The sequence below is a fragment of the Rattus norvegicus genome, chromosome 20 (genome assembly GCF_036323735.1).
Source record: "Rattus norvegicus strain BN/NHsdMcwi chromosome 20, GRCr8, whole genome shotgun sequence".
Taxonomy (NCBI): domain Eukaryota; kingdom Metazoa; phylum Chordata; class Mammalia; order Rodentia; family Muridae; genus Rattus; species Rattus norvegicus.
Genome location: NC_086038.1, coordinates 10,779,962 through 10,802,146, shown reverse-complemented (window position 1 = coordinate 10,802,146; position 22,185 = coordinate 10,779,962). Strand labels below are relative to the sequence as shown.

Below are 22,185 nucleotides of genomic sequence, written 5' to 3'. Positions count from 1 at the left end.
TCTCCTTCTCCTTCTCCTCCTCCTCCTCCTTTTATATTATACTATATACTATTTATACTATATACTACATACATTTAATACTATATACTATATACTACATACTATACATTATACTATACATTATACATTATTACACTATATACTATGTACTATATACTATGTACTATACATTATACTATATACTATACATTATGCTATATACTATATACTACACATTATACTATATACTATATACTACACACTATACATTATACTATACACTATACATTAATATACTATATACTATGTACTATATACTATGTACTATACATTATACTATATACTATACATTATGCTATATACTATATACTACACATTATACTATATACTATATACTATACATTATACTATATACTATATATTATGTACTATGTACTATACATTATACTATATACTATATAGCATACATTATGCTATATACTATATACTATATGCTATACACTATACATTATACTATATACTATATACTATACATTATGCTATATACTATACATTATACTATACACTATACACTATACATTATACTATATATTATGTACTATGTATATGTACTATATACTATACATTATACTATATATTATATATTATATACTATGTACTATATACTATGTACTATATATTATAGTATATAATATATACTATACATTATACTATATACTATATGCTGTATGCTATATACTATACATTATACCATATACTATATACTATACATTATACCATATGCTATATGCTATATGCTATATGCCATATACCATATATTATATATTATATATTATATAAGTAGGATGCCAGGGAAGAGGAGGAGCAGGTGAGGCTCTCAGCAGGAAATGCCGCTTGGCACAGTACAGGAGCCCCACAGCCTGTTAGGGGCACTGAGGTTAGGAAGCCCAGTGTAGAGAGTACATCCTCTCACACTGCGTAGGATCCTCTGAGGACACAAGGCAGCTCAGCAGATGAGCCCATTAAAGACATTCAACCCAGCAGCAGCCATCAGAGAGTGCACCCCACCACAAAAGACTAAAAAGAGCTCTCCCTCGTCACACTACAGTGGAATGCAGGTGGCCTGCCCCTCATGGGGGAGTGCATCCTGAACATAAACATTCATCCACCACCTGACCCAAGAAAGCTACACAGAGTCTTTACTCTAGAGAAAAGAAAACTCATTGTCACATGAAGCACCAAACACAAACATTGGTCATCGAAGTTTTATTCATGTCTGTAGTAAACAGGGGACAATCAAAATATCCATCCATCGCTGGATGGATACACTCTAGTGGATCAACACAGTGGAATATTATAGAGCCATAAAAAAGAGCTAAACTCTGTATGTAATAGGTGGTTGAACATTGAGATCATAAACAACAAAAATGGATTAAATGGTGGGGAGGGAAGAAAAGTGGGTCTGCTCGCTGGTGGCTCCAGGTGGGCTTAGGAGGGTCATTTAGTCCCTACTGTCCCTGGCTTTAACTCTTCTTTCCCAGCCAAGAGCTCTCACAGCCTCTTGCTAAAGGCCAGCCTGCTTCCCTCCCCTCCTGGTATTATCTACCTTCGGTCATCCCAGCCTCAGCTTAGCTTAGTACCCATCCTACTAGGCTCAGGTTGGCTGCTGGGCTGTCTGAATGCTCCCAAGGTGTCTGTGTGCATATAAGGCACAGGTTCCCAGTCTATGTGAGCGCATAGCACACTGTTAAGTTTCAGGTGCAGAGGGGCACGGTTCCCACAACTGTGGGGCTTTCTCCATGGCTTCCCTTCTCTGATACTGTTCTGGGAAACCTGTATTCCGGAAGAATTTTTCTCCTTCTACTTTCCCTTACTGTATCACCCTCTGCAGACCTGTGCCACATTCCCCAGTGTTTGGGGACATTCCCCTGTCAGGTGCATCTATAGCCAGCAGGCTTCACAAATCTACCCACCCACCTGGGCTGGAGTTCCTGCCTACCCGCGTCCAGTGGAGCAACCTGAATGTCGAGGCACATGGTATATTCACAAAGCCAGACCCAGCATAGGCAAGACTCCACCCAGAGAACCAGGCACCACAGCTGCTAAGTCAACACTTGGAACTCAGAAGGAGTGACTCTTCTGTAAATAAACAGATCAACAAAGGCTTTCAGGACGCGGCTCAAAATACCCACGAGGAAGGAGGGAGGGTTCTTGAGGCTTCCGGCTGAAAACATAGCCTGTCTGGTATAAAAGCCGACAGCATAGCACATAAAACACACAGTCTCACACACAGTTACACACACACTCACACGCTCTTACCTCCCACCCAACCCTGCCATGGCCGCCTCCACCATGTCTGTCTGCTCTGATGCTTGCACCAACTCCTCCTGGCAGGTGGACGACTGCCCAGAGAGCTGCTGTGAGCCCTGCGGCTGTGCCCCTAGCTGCTGCCAGCCCAGCTGCTGTGTTCCTTGCTGTGCCCCCAGCTGCTGTGTCCCCAGCTGTTGCCAGTCCAGCTGCTGTGCCCCAACCCCTTGCCTCCTCTGCACCCCAGTGAGCTGTGTGTCCAGCCCCTGCTGCCAATCTTCCTGCTGCACACCCTCATGCTGCCAGCAGTCTAGCTGCCAGCCAGCTTGCTGCACCTGCTCCCCCTGCCAGCAGTCCTGCGGTGTGACCCTTTGCTGCAAGCCTGTCTGCTGTGTGCCAGTCTGCTGTGGTGCTTCCTCCTCATGCTGCCAGCAGTCTAGCTGTGAGCCCTCTTGCTGCACCTCTTCCTGCCAGCAGCCCTGCGGTGTAACCCTCTGCTGCAAGCCTGTGTGCTGCACACCCATCTGCTCTGGCTCCTCCTCCTGCTGCCAGCAGTCTAGCTGCCAGTCCTCCTGCTGCCAGCCCTCCTGCTGTGTGCCTGTCTGCTGCAGGCCTGTGTGCTGCACACCCATCTGCTCTGCCTCCTCCTCCTCCTGCTGCCAGCCCTCCTGCTGTGCTCCTGTGTGCTGCAAGCCTGTGTGCTGCAAGCCCTGCTCCAGCCTGTCCCTGCTGTGCCGCCCTGTGTGCAGACCTGCCTGCTGTGTGCCCACCTCCTCCTGCTGTGCCTCCTCCTGCCAGCCCAGCTGCTGTCGCCCAGCCTCCTGTGTGTCCCTGCTGTGCCGCCCTGCCTGCTCCAGACAGGCCTGCTCTGGACAGAAGTCCACCTGCTGATGGCCTGTTTCTGGTGCCAGCTGGCTCAGGTCCCTTCCTGGGTGCTTCTCAGCTTCTCCAGTCTGACCCTGATCTGGGATACATTCCCCCAGGATGGAGCCACCCGACTTGTCCCTTGTGACTTGGCCTCTCCTCCTGCTTCCCAGGAGGCCTGCTGATCCTCTGGGCCTCTGGCTCCCCTGTCCCTCTGCTCCCCCCAACATCAGCCTGTCAACAGTCCATGGTTTCAATAAACTCTTCTAACTACCTGGCTCTCCTGTCATGTTCTGGAACATGTGGTTCAAGCAAATGTTCATCTCCTTAGCAGTAATGTTTCTAGGAGGGAAGGACTCAGCTCAGCAATTGACAAGCAAGAGTAGTCCCCCTCCCCTGGTGTGTGAGTGCGTGTGTGTGTGTGTGTGTGTGTGTGTGTGTGTGTGTGTGTGTCTGTGTGTGTGTCTGTGTCTGTGTCTGTGTCTGTGTCTGTGTCTGTGTCCCTGGTTGTTTGAATGAAAGTTTTCTCAAGTAGGCTCATGTATTTGAAGACTTGGTCTCTGGTGGACCGTTCTGCTTGGGGGTTTGTGGAAGCCTTAAAGGGTTGCTCGAGTTTCTGAGTTATTGGGGACAGGTTTCTAGAGCTGAAACCTTTGGCCCTGGTTGGAGTTCAATCTCTCTGTTTCCTGCTCGTGGCTAGAGATGTGATCTCTGGCTTCCTGCTTCACTCACCGGTTGCTTTCATCTCCTACTTAAGCTAAAATAAACCCTTTCTTCCATAAGCTGTGGTGGGTATTCACAGCAACAAAAAAAGGAACTGATCCAAAATGAGACTGAGGGCCCTGGACAGGGGGAGCGCTTGACAACTCAAACCAGTGTGACCCTGCCTGCTGTGTGTGTTTAGGGAGGATTTGGGGGCCTCTCATCATCCCTCTCAGGCTCCTGATATCCTGGAAACCCCTGGGAGGGTTCTGATCTTTGTCACCCACCATCTTCCAAGCGTCACGCCATTTCCTGGAAGTCCGCAGGGAACAGACTCACCCCTCTTACCATTGTGAGAACTCCAGGTGCAGAAAGGTCCTCTCTGTTCCCAAAGGAGACTGAACAAGAGGGTACCACATTGTGACCAAGGTGCATCGAGCGGACTCTGGAGACCTCACAGGCCCCCTTTAGAACGGGTGCATAGAAGTGGCTTGCGGGCTCCCAGGAGCAGCGCAGCGCTAAAGAAAGAGTATGCGTGTACACACTTGCGGGCACACAATCAACTAGCTGACTATCCTCTCTGCTCTTCAGACCACCTATGTTAGGCTAAGAAGAGCTTGGTGAGAAGCATTAAATAAACCGCCCACAGTGGAAAGGAGACTGTTGCTTTTGAGAGCTCAGAACCTAGCAGGCCTGCTGCTTGCCTGACACAGCCTCGAATTGACTGCGTCTTTGTGAGCGTAGCTCAGCCAGCTTGGAGTTCAGTTCATTCACGGTCTTCCCAGCAAACCCCAGCTATGTTGTAAAGCCCTGAACTACTGGTCGCTTGCTCCACCCCCCCCCCGCAACGCACCCCCCCCCCGTCACTCCACCCCCCCCCACCCCGTCCTCCGGTCCCCCAGCCCCTAGCACCCTGTTGTTTGTGTCTCTGTGGATCTGAGCCTCTGGGGAACTGCGCAGAGTGGCTCAGCTCCAATCCTTCTGGCCTGATTTTACTCAGTGTGAGGTCCTCCAGACTCCTTCACAGACTCCGGAGCAGGTCAGAACCGATTTGAAAACATTCTGTTACGCGCATAGACTAGGCTTCTCGTACTGAGGGGCTAGGGAGTTGGTGTGAGGAGGTTCACCCAGAAGTGCTACTGGATAGGGCGCCATTAGCTCCGCCCACTCTCTGGTTAGCACCACCCTCCTCCTCTCAGCCCCACCCCTCTCCTGCTATCTCCACCTTCTCCCAGGCCCTACTCTTCTCTCCCCTTAGCTCCGCCCTCCTTCCTATCTGTCTCACCCCACTGGTGTTGCCCGTCCTCCTTGGTCCTTCCCTCCTCCCTTTCCTTCAGCTCCGTCCAACCTCTGGTCCTGCTCTCCACAGAAGAACGAATACCTGCTCTCCCTGCTGGCGGAGGAGAGGGACAGGGACGTGCTACTGCTCGGCCTGAGGTACTCACCCACACAGCTGCACTTCCTATTTCTCAGCGAGGACCTGGCTGGTGCCTGGCAGACCCGTGTGTCCTTCCGGAGCCCTGGCCTCATGGACAGCCGATGGCATACTCTGATCTTGGCTGTGTCTCAAGGATCCTTTTCCCTCACCATGGACTGTGGCCTCCCAGTGGACATGTAGGTACCAGGATGTGCATCCCAGTGGTTGACTACGTTGTGTGTCATTTGAGAAACCCATTCCAGTGACTGTTCTGCCACTGTGCAGTGGGGGTGGGCCCTGGATAAGTCTCCCCCTGCCCCTGCGTTGCCAAACCTTTTACCTGAGGCAAAGGCAGATCCGTGATAGGGCCTTTTGGGAGACAGGCCTCTATTATCAAGTCTGAGGCCATGAAGCAGCCACACGGCTCTGAAATAGAAGGGCCCAATCAGGGATCAGAAACCTCCTACTTGGAGCCACTATGGCCAAGGATGACCTGAGACCCTTGTTTTGAGAATATAGGCCAGCAATAAGGGTGTGGGTTGGGCTAATACCTAGCACAGAGTGGAGGTGGCCTACGGGTAAACGGCTTGCTTGCTGGTAACCCTAGCCAGGAGCTTAGCACACTGCAACAGATAGTTAGGGCAGGAGGAAGCAGGGCTACCAAGGAGAACAGTCATTCACGGCACACTGCTCCATATGCGGAGTGTCTGGCCACATGTCCCCTTTCTTGGTCTCCTTGCTTTCATGCCTTCCTCGATGTATTTAACCTTTATAGCAGTCACAACCGGTACTTTTCAGAGTCTCCTGGGTCTCCAGCAAGGTGCCTCCCTCCTACCCCATAGCCACCATCTTGCCCTGCTCCCGGGCAGTGTAAAAGAACACAGGGCTGGGGCCCCAATACAGAAGGACCTTGAGGTTCCCCAAGAAGTAGAGAAAAGGACCCATATGTATACCCTGATTATGTATGCCTGCAGGCGCTCCTGTCTTGGGGGTAATAGACCCCAGCTCATGTTCCTGGGGACTACAAACATGCCATTACATCCCAATGGGGTCTTAAGCCAAGTCAAGATGATGTTAGCTGGATGAGACGGATCCTGATGGGGAGGCAGAGACCACAGATGTGGGGGGAACCTGCAAGCATGATCAGATGCAATAGGAAGGGAGATGGAGGTAGAAGGGTGTAGAAAGGGAGGGTGGGAAGGAGACCCGGGGGCCACTAGAGCCCCAGGAGCTGAGGAGGCCTCCTCTGCCTGACAGAGGGTGCTGCTCTAATTGCTATGGAGCCTGTCGTCACAGCAGCCCAGGATGCTCACTTGTTTCCATGTGAGACCCATCCCCGACCTTCATAAGCAAATGAGGTTCTCTGGCACTGGTACTGTCCACTCATGTTTCAGAATGGCGGATGTTCCCTTCCCACCCACCCTATCAGTAAGAGGAGCCCGGTTCTTCATCGGCAGCCGGAAGAGAACCAAAGGCCGATTCACAGTGAGTGTAGAGGGGGTGCCAGCAGCAGCCCTGCCCCTGGGGTACGGGGACAGCCTGTTACATTGCCTCTGGCGATAGATCGCCATCTCCGCTAAGGAAGACCCAGGGGCACAAAGGTGCTAAGGTTCTTGGGTCCCTACTACCAGGGAAGTCTATCACCAACACTCTGACAAACTGATGTTTGAACCCAGTCTTTCTATCCATCCATCCACTCATCCACCCATCCATCCACTCATCCATCCACTCATCCACCCATCCATACACTCATCCATCCACCCATACATCCATTCACCTGCTCATCCACCCATCCATACACTCATCCATCCACTCATCCATCCACCCATCCATACACTCATCCATCCACTCATCCACCCATCCATACACTCATCCATCCACCCATACATCCATTCACCCGCTCATCCACCCATTCATCCACCCATCCATCCACTCATCCATCCACTCATCCATCCACTCATCCATCCACCCATCCATCCACCCACCCATCCACTCATCCATCCACCCACCCATCCACTCATCCATCCACTCATCCACCCATCCATACACTCATCCATCCACCCATACATCCATTCACCCGCTCATCCACCCATTCACTCACCTGTCCATCCATTCACCCACCCATCCATCCACTCATCCATCCACTCATCTACCCACTCACCCACCCATCCATCCACTCATCAATCCACTCACCCACCCATCCATCCACTCACCCATCCACTCATCCATTCATTCACCCATCCATCCACTCATCTATCCATTCACCCATCCATCCACTCATCTATCCATTCACCCATCCATCCACTCATCCATCCATTCACTCAGCCATCCATCCTCTCACCTACCCACTCACCCACCCATCCATCCACTCATACATCTACTCTCCCATACATCCACCTGTCTTTCCATCCATTCATTCACACATCTATGCCTGTGTTGTACTCACTGCTAGGGTGGCATACCTGGGATCTACACCATACCTGGGATCTACAGCTCTCTGTAGTGTCCATAGTAATCACTCTGTGGAAATTTACTCATGTTATGCTTGAATGGGCAAATGAAAACACAGATAGACGGGTAGATGCATGGGATGGATGGATGGATGGATGGATGGATGGATGGATGGATGGATGGATGGATGCTTGCATGGGTGAATGGATGGATAAGTGGATGGATGCATGCGTTGGTGGCTGGGTAGCTAGATGAGTGGGTGGGTAGGTGGATAGGTGGATGGATGGATGGATGGATGGATGGATGGATGGATGGGTGGGTGGATGGATGGATGGGTGGATGGATGGATGGGTGGATGGATGGATGGGTGGGTGGATGGATGGGTGGATGGATGGATGGATGGATGGACGGACGGGTGGATAGGTAGATGAACTGATAGATTTTGAATGAATGGGCATTGGCGACTGGGCAGATGGACAAGTGAGTAAGTGGATGGGTGTATGTATACATGGACAGATAGTTGAATGGATAAATTGATAGACAGACAGACAGATCAGTGGGTGGATCAATGGTGGATGAATGATGAAGGAAGAGATAAAAGAGTAGCTGGGTCAGGTGGAAAGAAATATGGCCCAGTCACTCTAGTTCCATGTGGACAGTCCCTCCCACTTAGTCCCTCACTAAGAGCGGTAAGCAGTTGTCCCGTTGTCTTCCCAATAAACCTACAGTCAGACCCCTCTCACTCTGCAGGTTAGCCAGCAAAGTCCCCAGCACTGGTGTCCCCACACACCGGTAGCACTTCACCTTCTTCCTCTACAGGGCGTGATAAGGCAGCTGGTGCTGCTGCCTGGCTCAGATGCCACCCCACAGCTGTGTCCCAGCAGGAACGCCAGGCTGGCTGAGCTGTCCATCCCCCAGGTGCTGAAGAGACTCACGGAGAAGCCTGATGACAAAGAGGTGCTAAAATATCCCTATGGTTAGTAGTCGGGGCTTGCTTCCCACCCTGGCAACACCTGAGTGCACAGGCTCCTATCTCGGCTTCTCCAGTGTGCACCTCTCAGTGGCAGAAGGGCACTTGTCCCAGTGGCCAGGATGATATTCAGGGCCATCCAGAACCTCCAACCTGTCCCTTGAAGGGCTCTTTTGGACAGCCTACAGGCAGACCAAGCACCTTTCTTGGCCCCCTGGGCAGCTGGAAGATATGGTTCACATCAAGAAGTCTCCCTCCTCTGAACCCTTGGCCAGCTATTGCACATGTCTCCCGGTCACTTGCTCCAGGTCATTCTAACCTCAGCCCAGCCGATGCCAAGACCTAACTCTGTTTCCTGCTAGCCCTTGCAGCCCATGGTATCTCCTGGACGCGCTCTCTCTGATCCATATCTTCTCTGTCCTAATGTTAAGTTGCAATGTTGAGCCATTTATAAAAATCACAGCCGCTGCCTTATAGACTCTGAGAAGCCCTCCCCGACTACACATATACCCCTGCTCTGTGGTGAGAGACAGCCAGGACCCCAAAACTTGTGGTTCCCACATCATAAATAAAGGAAGTCCCCCATCCGTGTGGGTTGGGCATTTAGGTTTCTACTGGGTTACATGGCTGCCAGATGCTGATGGAGCTGTCCCTATAAAGCCAGGATTCCTGACAGGAGACCAATGTTGGTACTAGAAGAAGTGAGATAAAAAACACTCAAGAATGTTGGCTTAGCGCCGACCGCTGAGAAGAGACAGGCCCCTAGGGCAGTGTGGTACTGTTGAGGGTTCGTGGGGGTGACAGCAGAAGAACAGGCTGAAGGTAGTGAGGCCAGCCAGACACATCATGACTGGGGACACCCACCCTATCTCCAATGACCTGTGCTGTCAGGGTTCCCTTCAGCCACATACAAAGATGAAGGACCACTGGACTTGGACAGCTGTTGCGGTAAAACTATTAGTGGTTTCTTTTAACCCACACTAATGCTGTCACCATAGTGCCACATGACGTCTGTTGGATATTTTTCATCTCAATCAACAAACTTCTCACCCACTAGGCTCCATCCCATATCACACTGCGGATGGCTTCTCTCTGAACCCAGCAATAATCTCTCTACCCATCTAGTTCCCAAGGCAGGTTGCCACCATGCCAGACGTACACATCCCAATTCTGCGGTGGCCCAGTGTCCTGCCATCACTCACTCTCTTGAACTCAATTAAATCGCCACATGAAAGAACACACAACACAATAACCTCTGACCCAATTGATAAGATATAATTGCCCACCTAGACACACAAAGCCCTGTACACATCCATCTCTTAAGACTATTCATTACAACCTGTAGATGTGCAGAGAGAAATCTTTTTTTTTTTTTTTTTTTTTGGTTCTTTTTTTTCGGAGCTGGGGACCGAACCCAGGGCCTTGCGCTTCCTAGGCAAGCGCTCTACCACTGAGCTAAATCCCCAACCCCGCAGAGAGAAATCTTAACATCCGCCTCCATGTTCTCTCTTGGCTGCACCTTCTCCTCCACTCTCCTCCTCCTCCTCTCCAAAACTTTTCTCCCACCCATCCTTCCTTCTCGTCCAATGACAGGCCTCGTTCTATCCTGTACCTGCCTTCACCTGCCTAATGACCTCATCCTACAGACATCTTGCATAGAATCCTTGTCTAAGGAGTCCTGATATGCCAGACACTCTCCCCTGATCTTCCCCACAGAAGCTGACATGAAAGTAACCTTGGGATCCCGGCCACCGTGCACCAAGGCAGAGGGTGCCCAGTTCTGGTTCGATGCCGCCCAAAAGGGGCTGTACCTGTGTGCCGGCAGCGAATGGGTCTCCGTGTTGGCAGGTGAGGCTGGACCCAGAATTCAAACCCCTCGGTATCCTAAGCACAGAGAGCATCTGGCTGCATGCCCTCTGAAGTCCCATTCATCCGTAAGGGCCACTTCAGAGAGCAGAAAGTCACCTCAGTAGCGGGTGGCCACCAGGACAACCCAGGCAAGCCAGGATGTTTTCCTTCCTAGAATGTCCAGCCCTAGAGATGGCCTTAGAACTCCAGGAGTGTCAATCCTGTGTGTTCAATCAAAAAACAGGCACACCTAGGTTGTGTCATGAGGGACACATGGCCAGGCTCTCTTAGCAACTCTTCCCTGGTAGCTAGCTAATGAAGAGGATACAGCACAGACACTCAGACCTCTCCTTTATCCTGTTTGTATCTGGGGGCTACACAGATCCCAAATCACCCCAGTGGACAGGAGCAGCCTCCCTTTAATGAACCTTTCCCACAAGGATAAAACGGGGCTCCCAGGAGAATCTTCATAAATCCCAGGGCTTTGGGCATAGGCCTAGGAACCAAGTCCTGGCAGGGCTCCTGATGTCACTCCCAAGAGAACCCCCAGCTCCCTTCCTATGCACACTGACTAGGTCCCCATCCTCCCATTCCAAGCCAAGACCAAGCTGGACTACGTAGAAGAACACCAGAGTCTGCACACCAACTCAGAGACACTGGGCATCGAGGTGTTCAATATCCCCGGTGTGGGGCTCTTTGCAGCCGCAGCCAATCGGAAGGCTAGATCAGCCATCTATAAGTGGTCAGATGGGAAATTCGTCTCCTACCAGAACATTGCCACGCACCAGGCACAGTCATGGCGACACTTCACCATTGGGAAAAAGGCAAGTCTGTACAGGTGACTTCCCTTCCTTGTTGATGAGCGCCTCTGAGGGGTTCGCAGGTTGGAACACCTGTGCACTCTGCAGTCCTAAGCAGCTCTTGGGCTTCCAAGCCCTCGCTAGGAGAGATGATGGCTCAAAGTCACAGGTTGTAGGCTATAGGAGTGTGCCTATGAGGAGTCTGCTCAACTCCCCACAGGGCAGAAGTAGCACTGACTTAAAAGTCTGTCTAGTCCTTCATAACTCACTACAATCAAAACTGTTCAGACTGGAGGTGGGGAAGTGGCTTGGTTGGTAGTATTTGCCCAGCATGCACAAATCCCTGAGTTCTCCAGCACCACATAAACTGGGTATGACGTTGTCTTAGTCAGGATTTGTATTCCTGCACGAAACATCATAACCACTGTCTTGGGTAGGGTTTTATTGCTGTGAACAGACACCATGACCAATGCAAGTTTTATAAAGGACAACATTTGATTGGGGTTGGCTTACAGGTTCAGAGGTTCAGTCCATTATCATCAAGGTGGGAGCATGGCAGCATCCAGGCAGGCATGGTGCAGGAGGAGCTGAGAGTTCTACATCTTCATCCAAAGGAAGCCAGGAACAGACTGAGCATCCCCAGGCAGCCAGATGGAGGCTTTCCAAGCCCACCCCCACCGTGACACAGTCCCTCCAACAAGGCCACGCCTTCTAATAGTGCTGCTTCCTGGGCCAAGCACATGCAAACCGTCACAACCACGAAGCAAGTTGGGGAGGAAAGGGTTTATTCAGCTTACACTTTCCTGTTGCTGTTCATCACCAAAGGAAGTCAGGACAGGAACTCACACAGGGCAGGAAGCAGGAGCTGATGCAGAGGCCATGGAGGGATGTTTCTTACTGGCTTGCTTCCCCTGGCTTGCTCAGCTTGCTGTCTTATAGAACCCAGGACCACCAGCCCAGGGATGGCACCACCCACAAGGGGCTGGGCCCTCCTCTCTTGATCACTAATTGAGAAAATGCCTTATAGCTGGGTCTCATGGAGGCATTTCCTCAACGGAGGCCCCTCTCTCTGTGATAACTCCAGCTTGTGTCAAGTTGCCGCACAAAACCAGCCAGGACAGATGTATAATTACCTTATAATCCATCAGGGAATGGAGGCAGGAGGATCAGACATTCAAAATCATACCCAGTTTGAGAGTTTGAGGCCAGCCTGGGCTACGTTAGACCATTGCAATGCAGGGCACATCTCAGAGTCAGTATCTTATCTACCACACTGGCTACCCAGGATGTGAAAATGGATGTTAGTACCAGCTCTCTGGAGGTCAAGGCCTGAGGGGTTGGCCTTGGGTAGTAGTCCCTTCCACCTGGGCTGAAGCGAGCAGAGGACCTGGACAGGGAGAAGGGCATTCACACCAGGAGAGGGCGTTCACACCAGGAGAGGGCGTTCACACCATGGCAGGAGAAGGGAATGTTTCTTTCCAAACTCCCATAGCCTGCATGGCAGGATGTTATCCTGAGGATAGCATTGTGTGGCTGTCTCAAAGGCTCTAGCTCAGCAGAGGGCCCACCCCAGACACTAGGGATGAACCAGGTAAAACCTGCTGCCACCCAATAGGGATACAATATGTCCAGTGGTAGTGATACTAGTAGGTTCTTCCTAATGAAAGTTTTTCTTTTTGTGTGTGATGGGAAAAAAATAGTAAGTTTGCAGTCAAGAAATACCAGGAAACAGAAACAAGGGAAGACATTTTGTCCCTAAACAAATGCGTGCTTTCTTTCTTTTGCACATGGGGCAATGCACACGATATCATGGGAGCCTAAAGCCATGCTTTCTGTCCCTGGGAGAGCCATACAACCATGCAACATCCAGCCCTGAGCATGTCTAAGCACCAGGACACTCGTATTCACTCAGCCTGCCCTGTACCCTTCCCTGTAGACGTGGGGAAGGTGCTGATGTTCAAACTCCTGCAGATTGAGCTCCTGGTCTGGTGCCAACATAAGATAACGCTTCTCTTTCAGATCTTCCTGGCCGTGGCTAACTTTGGGCCAAATGAAAGGGGTCAGGAGTTCTCAGTCATCTACAAATGGAGCCCCAGAAAGCTGAAGTTCACCCTTTACCAGAGGATCGCCACCCACAGTGCCCGTGACTGGGAGGCCTTTGAGGTGGACGGAGAGCACTTCCTGGTGGTGGCCAACCACCGAGAAGGTAAGGCAAGTGTGGCCTTTAACCTGGAAGGAAACCATCGCATGGTTTGTGAGCAGGTGAATTTTTCATCCTCTTAAAAAAAAAAAAAAAATATATATATATATATATATATATATATATATATATTAAATTGGAGCTGGGAAATGGCTCTGTTAGTAAAGTGCTGTCTCTCAAGCATTAGAACCTGAGTTTGACACCTAGCACCTACAGAAAATAGCTAAGCATGATTCATGCCTTTGTAATCCCAGCACTAGGGTAGAGGATCCCAGGAAGTCACTGCATCCACTGTAGCTTGATTGGTGACCCCCCAGGCCATTGAAAGATCTTACCTCAAAAAGACAAGCTGAGGAATAACACTGGAGATTGACCTGTAGCCTCTACATGGACATGTCACATGTACATATGCACCACACACACACATGTGCGCACACACACACACACACACACACACACACACACACACAAACACTAAGTCATGCTTGACCCGTTTCCCGCAGCTTAGCCCTGAAATACGTGGTCAGAGATAGGCCACATAAACTCTATGATAGCTGTGTATCACCTAGGTTAGGAAAACAGCGAAGCTACAAGGTTCCTACCCACCAGAGAAGCCACTGAGCTCCGGGCGTGGACTGTATCCATCAACTTGCCTCTTAATTGTGAGGAGTCAAGTTGACACAGCTAGCCGGTGACATACTGACCATAAACTAGGGCAGTAGAAGCAGCATTAACGTCAATGGGTGTGTGGCCATGGAGGAAGCCAGATAGGAGGCTGCTGTTGCTGCTTTCCTGAGAGCTCAGCATTCTGGCCTGGACTCCATAATGTCAGAGCAGGTGGCACAGCCTGGGCTGGCTGGGGAACCTGGTGTGAGTCAGGCCCTTGTCACTTTGGTGGCCAACTCTTCCCAAACCAAGGATGGACGTTTCAGGGGCCAACTGTATGGTTGCTCTGAACCATCTCTCTGGAGACTTCCCAGCCCAGTATCCACCCAAGTATGCAGTGCACCAGGCAGCCTGGGAGGTGAAGCCTCAGCCATTGTACTCAGGGGAGCCCAAGACCCCAACAGCAGGGTACCCCGAAGGGTGAGTGCTCCTGCAGAGCAGGCACTGGAAAGGAGGACCATAAGGGAGGACCTTCGAGGAAGGGCCATGGAAGAGCAGCCCCAGGGGTCTCCTCTAGGAGACACCACGAAGAGGGGATTATAGGGGAGGACCTCCAGGGAGCACCACAAGAGAGGGTCTCCAGGGAACACCATAGGAGATGCATCCCAGGAGCATGAGGAGGGAGGACCTCTCCAAAGGGCACCATGGGGGAGGGCTCCATAGAGCATCACGAGAAACACCTGGGGAGCACTATTCACGGAAGACTTCCAGGGAGCACCGTGGGGGAGAAGTTCCAGACAAAGAGAGGGTGATATGAGCAAGTCTGGCCTATTAGGGCAGGGAGGGGCCAAGGCAGGAGGAGGTGAGGCTGGAGGTGTGTAGGGCTCAGATGGGGAAAGGTCCAGATGGCCTGTAGGTTTTTTCTTTTGCCCCCGAAGGCTCAGAGGCTGGGGGAAGAGGCTGACCGAGGGGTGCAGTAATGGAGGGACTTGGGGATACAGGGAATGTGCATAGCAGCTGTCTGTGCCCTGGCCAAGCTGGGAACCCCAGGGAACAGCGCCCCTCCCCCCAGCACTGACCTTGGTTCCAGGGGACAACCACAACATCGACAGCGTGGTCTACAGGTGGAACCCCAGCAGTCAGCTCTTTGAAGCCAACCAATCTATTGCCACGTCCGGTGCCTACGACTGGGAGTTCTTCACCGTGGGGCCTTACTCCTTCCTGGTGGTGGCCAACACCTTCAATGGCACCTCCACCCAGGTGCATTCCCACCTGTACATCTGGCTTGTTGGTGCCTTCCAGCTCTTCCAGTCATTCCTGGTAAGGAGTCCAAGTTCTCTAGTGCACGGTGCCAGGGACCCACCCCATGTGCAGTGTGTGCCTGCTGGATGGGATGGCCAAGGGGCAAGTCTCTTTGAAAGCCAGCATAGTGTGGCCATGGCACTAGTGCCCAAGTGCCTGTCCTTTCTGAATGCTACAGGCCAGGTGTCTTCCTAAGTTGTCTGAGTCCTCCAGGTGTCTTTCCAGCTGGTCCAAGCCCTCCAGGTGTTTTTCCAGGTGGTCTGAGCCCTCCAGGTGTCTTCCCAGATGGTCTGAGCCCTCACTGCTTCTATGGCCACCTGTGCTTTTGAGGGTGGTTGAGTCTGGGCTACTAAGAAAGGAACCCTGGGTGCTCACAACAGGCTTCCCCATTTGCCACAACTCCCCTGTTCTGATCAGTCGGTGTCTGTGGCTCTCCAATCTACAGGGTATAACAAGGCAACTTGCACTGACCAGGGGCAGAGGGGATCTGGTGGGGGCATAGCGTCCCCTTTTGACTTGGAAGCCCCTTGGCTGGTCCACTACCCCTGCAGGCAAGTCCTCTGAGTATTTAGTTTTGTGGCACAACACAGTTTTATGATTGACAGTCTGTCCATAAGAGCCGGCTGCACTGAACAGCAATAGCTTTGCCAAGACCAGCGGAGCTCCCAGCAGTGACCTTAGTGGAGGGCACAGGTACAGCCAGAGGGCAACAGCCACTCTGCATTTAGCACAGGGTCAAAGCAGAACCCTGCGTGCTGCAGAGGAGGGCTGCCCCAAGAGTGACTCTGCTGAAGGAGGTGGGAGGGGCACGCACAGCTAGAACAGAGCAGCCCAGAGCAGAGTACAGAGGCAGATACAGCTGGAAGCCGCCAGCCACCAGGAATCACCAGAGTGTGCCTGCAAGCTGTGGGGACACACCCACCTCTTCAGGGCAGGCCTTTCTGGAAGGGTCTGAGGTGCAGGGACTCCAACCTGACAAGCTATGTCCGTAGGGCAGGCACTTCCAGGGCACCATGGGTAAGTGCACAGCAGTTCAAAGGGAGACGTCAGGAATCTTACAGCCTAGGGCCAGGTGAACAGAGACTGGCTGCCACAGGTGCAAGTGGGGGACAGTGGAGTGGTGCAGAAAGAGACTCCTTAAAGGTGCATTCTTTAGCCATACCCTCCAGTGTTTCAAGCCTCAAGTTAGAAATGCCAGAGACTTCCGTTATTATGGGGCCCTGTAGTCCATTTCTTACGATTTGTAAACAAAGGAAGTTTACTCGCTGGTCCGGAGGCTGGAAGCTCAAGGGCATGGCCCTTGGAAAGAACAAAGTGCTGCTTCTACACGGGGCAGAGAGTGGAGGGATGAGTGGAGCGGAAGAGACAAAGCAGGAGAGCTACCACACCACGGCATACCAGCATGCTCTCGTGACCTCAAAAAAAAAAAAAAAAAAAAAAAAAAAAGGACACTCGCTTTGCCCACGACCCAGACAGGCCTGGCAGACCTCAACTTCCCAAATAGGGTCCCAAACCTCTATGTGAGTTTGTGGGGACATGCAAATTCAGGCCCCAACAGTCTAGAGACAATGGCTTCCTACTAAGGTCAGGAGTGGCTTAGCGAGGGATGCTGACAGACACCCAGGAAGCTGCATGACACATGCTGCTAGTGGGAGCTCTGAGTAGACACCAGAAGAAGGTACACGGGCTGAGCCTGAGGTTTCCTGAGTCAAGAAGGCAGGTGTTACGCAGGAGAGAAAACCTTGACTCCAGGACTGGTGAAGGGGCGGGGCCAGAGACACTGTCCAATCAGCTATTGGAGCAGAGATGGGATGGGACATGCAGCTTAGCCTTGTGGGTAGCAAGAACAGCAAGGCCCACAACGATGCGGGACACAGAAGGGAAAAACCATGCCCCATCTTCTGCCCAGGCCTCAGAAAGGGCAGGAGACAACCTGCACACACAAACATGCTTGAACATCTGTGTTTCACATACATGCATGCTGACACAGGCTCATGTGAACATTTAGACCCCTTGTGCCTGTACTGTTGTTTCTATACATTTTCCTTCTCATGAACCCCTCCCTTCCTCCCTTCCTCCCTCCCTTTCTTCCTCTTTCCTTCTCTCCCTCTCTCCCTCCCTTCCTCCCTCCCTCCCTCCCTCCCTCCCTCCCTCCCTCCCTTGTTCTCTCCCTCCCTCCCAGGAGCTTACAGCCATCAATACTGTCATTTTATACCAAGGATCCTAAAGAGCAAAGGGGAGACTGTCCCCATCACCAGGTGCTCATGCCGGGCATCAGAGCTCCAACCAGTGACAGTGTCCCCTTTTGCCCCAGATCACAAAGTGGTGACAGCAAAGCCAGGGCTAGCATCCCATCCACCTGCCTGGAGGGTTCTAGAGCAGGCTTTGCTGTTTAAGTGTCCTCTGAGGGCCAGACCAGGCTATGTTTCAGCAATAGAGAGCGTGTGTAGCACACACAGGCCCTGGGTTCAATCCTCAGCTCTGAAAAACAAGAAAACAAAACTGTTAGCATTCTGTCCCCACAGCTCCTAGACAGCTCCATTCCCACAGTTACGTGGACCTTTTGCTTCTCTTCTGTTTATGACTTGGGTCTGGTGAATTAGTGTACGTGTGCACATGCATGCCGTGTGTGTGTGTGTGTGTGCGTGTGTGTGTGTGCATGTGTGTGTGTGTGTGCATGCGTGTGTGTGTGTGTGTGTGTGTGTGTGTGTGTGTTGTATATACATTTGGACCTGAATGTGTCTATATGTAGAGGCCAGAGGTTGACGTTGGGTATCTTCATCAATTGTTACTGTTAGCATTCTGTCTAAGCTCCAGCCTCACAGTTACCTGGCAACAGCCAGGTGTGCCTGACGCTATAAAAGGGGCTGCTTGCCCCCTCCTCTCTCTCTTGGTCTCTTATCCTCTTCCCCTTTGTCCCTTCTCTCCCTATTCCCCTCCTCCCTTCTCTCCACTCATGGCTGGCCTCTACTTCTCTCTCCCTCTCCCTCTCCCTCTCCCTCTCCCTCTCCCTCTCCCTCTCCCTCTCCCTCTCCCTCTCCCTCTCCCTCTCTCTCTCCCTCATCCTCTCCCTCACCCTCTCCCTCTCCCTCTCCCTCACCCTCTCCCTCTCTCTCTCTGCCCCTACTGCCTTCTTAACTCCCCTCCCCGTGCCCTGAATAAACTTTATTCTATACTATACCATCACGTGACTAGTTCCTCAGGGGAAAGGGATGCCTCAGCATGGATACGCAGAGGCATCCCCTTTCCTCAGACCTCCATAGAACATATCCCCCCTCCTTATCTTTTTATAAGCACATGATATGGTACCGTGACTCCACCACCAAGTAAAAAGCACACAGACCAGTCACGCAGCCTCAGAACTAGCTTTGGACACCACCCAGGTGGGAATTTTCTTCTGAGGTTACTGAAGACTTTGGTCTTGAACTTTGGCCAATGCTCTGAGGTTTGGGAGCTGTTGGTAAGGTTCGTGAGACCAGGGCGAGGTCATCAGCAGCTACCCGGTCAGCAGGAGCGGATAATGACCTCATCAGAGATGATGTCAGTATAACAGTGTAATCCTGACAGTCAGAATCATTGCTCTCAGATACATGTGCAGGAGTGTGTTTGTGCATAAACACATGCTCTGGCATGGCCACCCTTGAGCCCTGGCCACAAGGATGCCTCCCTGCCTTGGTTTCCTGTTCTGTGAAGTGGGTATGGTCAGAGAGCATCCCTCTCAGGCCAGGACGGCCCTCAGATGCTATTGCTCTGGACCTATGTAAAGGCTAAAACAGAGCTGTTTTTCAGAGCTGAAGATTGAACTCAGGGCCTGTGTATGCTACACACACTCTCTATTGCTGAAACATAGTCCAGTCTGGCCCTCAGAACACACTTAGATAGCAAGTCACCGAGACAGAAACTAGCCCTGACCTTTGCTGGCTGGGAAGGCACCAGATCTGTGGGAGAGACCTCTGTGGTCAGGCAAGAGCACATAGGGGGTCATCAGAGCTGTCCAGGTAGTGTGCTGTGCTCCAGGACCTCAGGAGTGCATCTCCCAGCCTGCTTGACCTGAGTGCCCACTGTGAGGGGTCAGTACCCCCAGGGCCTCTGATTGACTGTCCTCCCAGGATGCTGGGGAAAGCCCAGGCTAAGCATCCTTCATCCCTCCTCTCCTGGCACTCCTGGACCACAGAAACATCCTCATCCTCCCCCTCCCCCATCAAAGCCAGGTCAGTGTCTGCTCACCCTAATGGGAGTTGTGGGAGGCCAGGTGTTCCTGGCAGCAGCTCCTGACAGTGCTGTTATCCTGCCAAGGTACTCTGGTGGCATACGCCCAATGCCTGGACAGCAGGCAGCTCTCTGGGGGAATTCCTCTGAGAGAGAGATGTGGGGGTTGGGGGGAGAAGGCAGCCTTCTAACCCAGGGGGTATCTGGCTACTTGTGCAGTGCCTGGTATAGCCTACAGCTGCCCTTTCACCTCTGAATGGGAGGGGCTTGCAGTGGGGCCAGTGAGAACTTCCGGTGGGTGGTGATGGGGTTGGTTCTGGCAGCTTGGCCCCGGAATCCTTGCAGTCAGTGACTAGACAGCTGTGAGCCAGCCACCTGACCAGCTAAGGGTTCAGAGACTGAGTCAGCTGGGTCCCTGCAGGTCTCTACTAGTCCCTAGGGAACACCACCAAGGAACCGTGGACAAAGTGAATCTTAGATTTAAAAAAATGAATAATGTTTTTATAGGATTATATCCCAACTCTTGTGTGGGGATAATAGAATATCACTTCTCAGATACTGGCCAGTAGAATACGCACATTTTCTAAGTCAGCACCCTGGCCCTGGCCCACTGGGCTCAAAAAGGATAAGACCTTGAACTGCCTCTGAGCCCCGCCTGCCTGGGCACACAGCAGACTTTGTATTTCTCCTAGGGACACAGCAGGTTTTCCAAGAGGTGAATGAAGCCCCTGTCCCAGCACCGGCCCAGTGGGGTGAGCCTTGCATACCCCGTGAGGACTACCAATATACATTAGCTTTTGTCCTTTCTGTGCCCTAAAGCTGTCTCTATCTGCCCAAGCCCCTCCTGTCTTCCCATCCACTGACCCCTTCCCCTACACTTCAGCCACACTTCTGTACTCCCTAAAGCCCCTAAGTAAGGCTCCACGCCCAGCTCTGGGCTCCTGAGTGGCAGGAAAGATACTTAGCGCTCACTGAGACTGGTCTGGCCCCAGCATGAAATTAACACCTCTTACACAGTCCCAGGAGAGCGTGCTCTTAGGTCTCCAGCTACCCCGAGGTGGCACAGAGTAGCCATTACCGGGGCTTCCTATGCAAAGCCCTTCAGGCTCCATTAGTGCAGGTGAGCAGACAGCAAACAGCTCAGAGCTGAAAGGAAGGAAGCCCTGGTGTTCCGAGGGAGATGTATACTGTGTGGGCCTGTATGTGCGTTCCCACAGGCACCTGTCTGTACACACGTGTGCACGTGTTCAGACACATGCTTGCAGGCCAGTGTGCATCCGATACGTGATGGTATACAGGTGTACACACGTGTTTATACATGTGTGCAAGACATTGTGTATATGTGTCATGCACGGGTGTGGACATGTTCCTGTGTATGTGCACAGATTCCTGTGCATAGACATGTGCACGTGTGCTGCTGGTATGAGAGTGCCCCAGTGTGTCTGAGTGTGTGCGCCTACATCAAGTACGCAACAGGCATGTGGTTAACAATGGTTATTTTCACAGCATTTACTTCTATATGGTGACAGTCATGACACTGCCTGTGTCATGCCCTGCTTGGGTGGGGGTCCGGCAGTCTGAAGGTCCTGCAGGTTAACTGGGGTGGCCCCTGAATTGGTCCCAGCAGATGCGTGCGCACAGCTCTGTAAGGAGAAGGTAGGCTGATCTAGAAAGTCTTCGCCCTGCCCCCGGACTTTGTGGCCCATGACTCCTGGACCTCTTGTCCTCTAGAGTCTCATTCCTCAGATGAATCTCATTTTGGGGCTCTCAGGCTTTCCTGGATCAATCTCCCAGCAGCCTCCTCTCTGGATCCCCGGCTATTTCTTGCCCACTACCTGCGCGGCTGAGCTCAGCCATTGGCGCCCTCTGTCGGCCATGGAGAGAATGCTGTTATGTTCTGCCAGACCATGGACAGCCAGGGAACAGGGGCTCTTGGGTAGTGCTACACAGAGAAACTCAGACTTGGAGAAAAAAAAAAAGATCAACAAAAGTTAGGTGTGTAGTAAGCTTGTAATCTTAAGTTCTAGAGAGACAGAAATGAGTGATTCCCGGGGCTCCACCATAGCTTAATCGAAGAACCCTGGGTCCCACAAAGAGGACCTCTTTAAAAAAAAAAAAAAAAAAACGTAAATGGTTACTGGCTAATAATACTTGAGGTTGACCTCTGACCTCCACATACATGTGCACACGTATGTATGTACACTGCACATAGGAACACACAGTGGAAGTTCCAGAGCCATTTCCCACACTGGCTGTGCAAGATGCCTTTCAAGCAGGAGGCTCCTTGGCATCAGTTGAAGCCAGGGCATGCAACTGACTGGTCTGGGGCACAATTTACAGCATGGCTCACTCTGTCCCCAGCTAGGACAACCAGGGTCAGCCCCAGGAGAGCCTGCCTTGTTCAGAGAAACAACCTGCTGGACAGCTAAGGGTTTCTACTGGGTGTGTGGCTTGAATATCCCTGTCCTGGGTTCAGGTCCCCATTGCTCAATGAGAATCCCAACAGATGCTGACCTGAGACATAGGGGGA

At 51.7% G+C, this 22,185-nt stretch overlaps 2 protein-coding genes across 4 annotated transcripts in view; both read left to right on the top strand.

Annotated features, from left to right (window-relative positions):
* Tspear (thrombospondin-type laminin G domain and EAR repeats) overlaps positions 1-22,185 on the top strand; it is a 172,921-nt gene that overhangs the window by 142,139 nt on the left and 8,597 nt on the right. For 2 of the 3 annotated variants that reach the window (XM_063279613.1, XM_063279614.1), the window contains exons 3-9: positions 5,222-5,466; positions 6,664-6,754; positions 8,540-8,696; positions 10,407-10,538; positions 11,136-11,362; positions 13,358-13,544; positions 15,235-15,464. In XM_063279613.1, coding sequence (XP_063135683.1) covers positions 5,222-5,466; positions 6,664-6,754; positions 8,540-8,696; positions 10,407-10,538; positions 11,136-11,362; positions 13,358-13,544; positions 15,235-15,464 — 1,269 coding nt within the window. Of the gene's footprint in view, positions 1-5,221; positions 5,467-6,663; positions 6,755-8,539; positions 8,697-10,406; positions 10,539-11,113; positions 11,363-13,357; positions 13,545-15,234; positions 15,465-22,185 lie in introns of those variants that run through there. The other variant, XM_039099177.2, reaches the window with a different exon arrangement.
* Krtap10-8l1 (keratin associated protein 10-8 like 1) lies at positions 2,317-3,177 on the top strand. Its single transcript, NM_001402140.1, has one exon. The coding sequence runs from the start codon at positions 2,317-2,319 to the stop codon at positions 3,175-3,177; it is 861 nt and encodes a 286-aa protein (NP_001389069.1).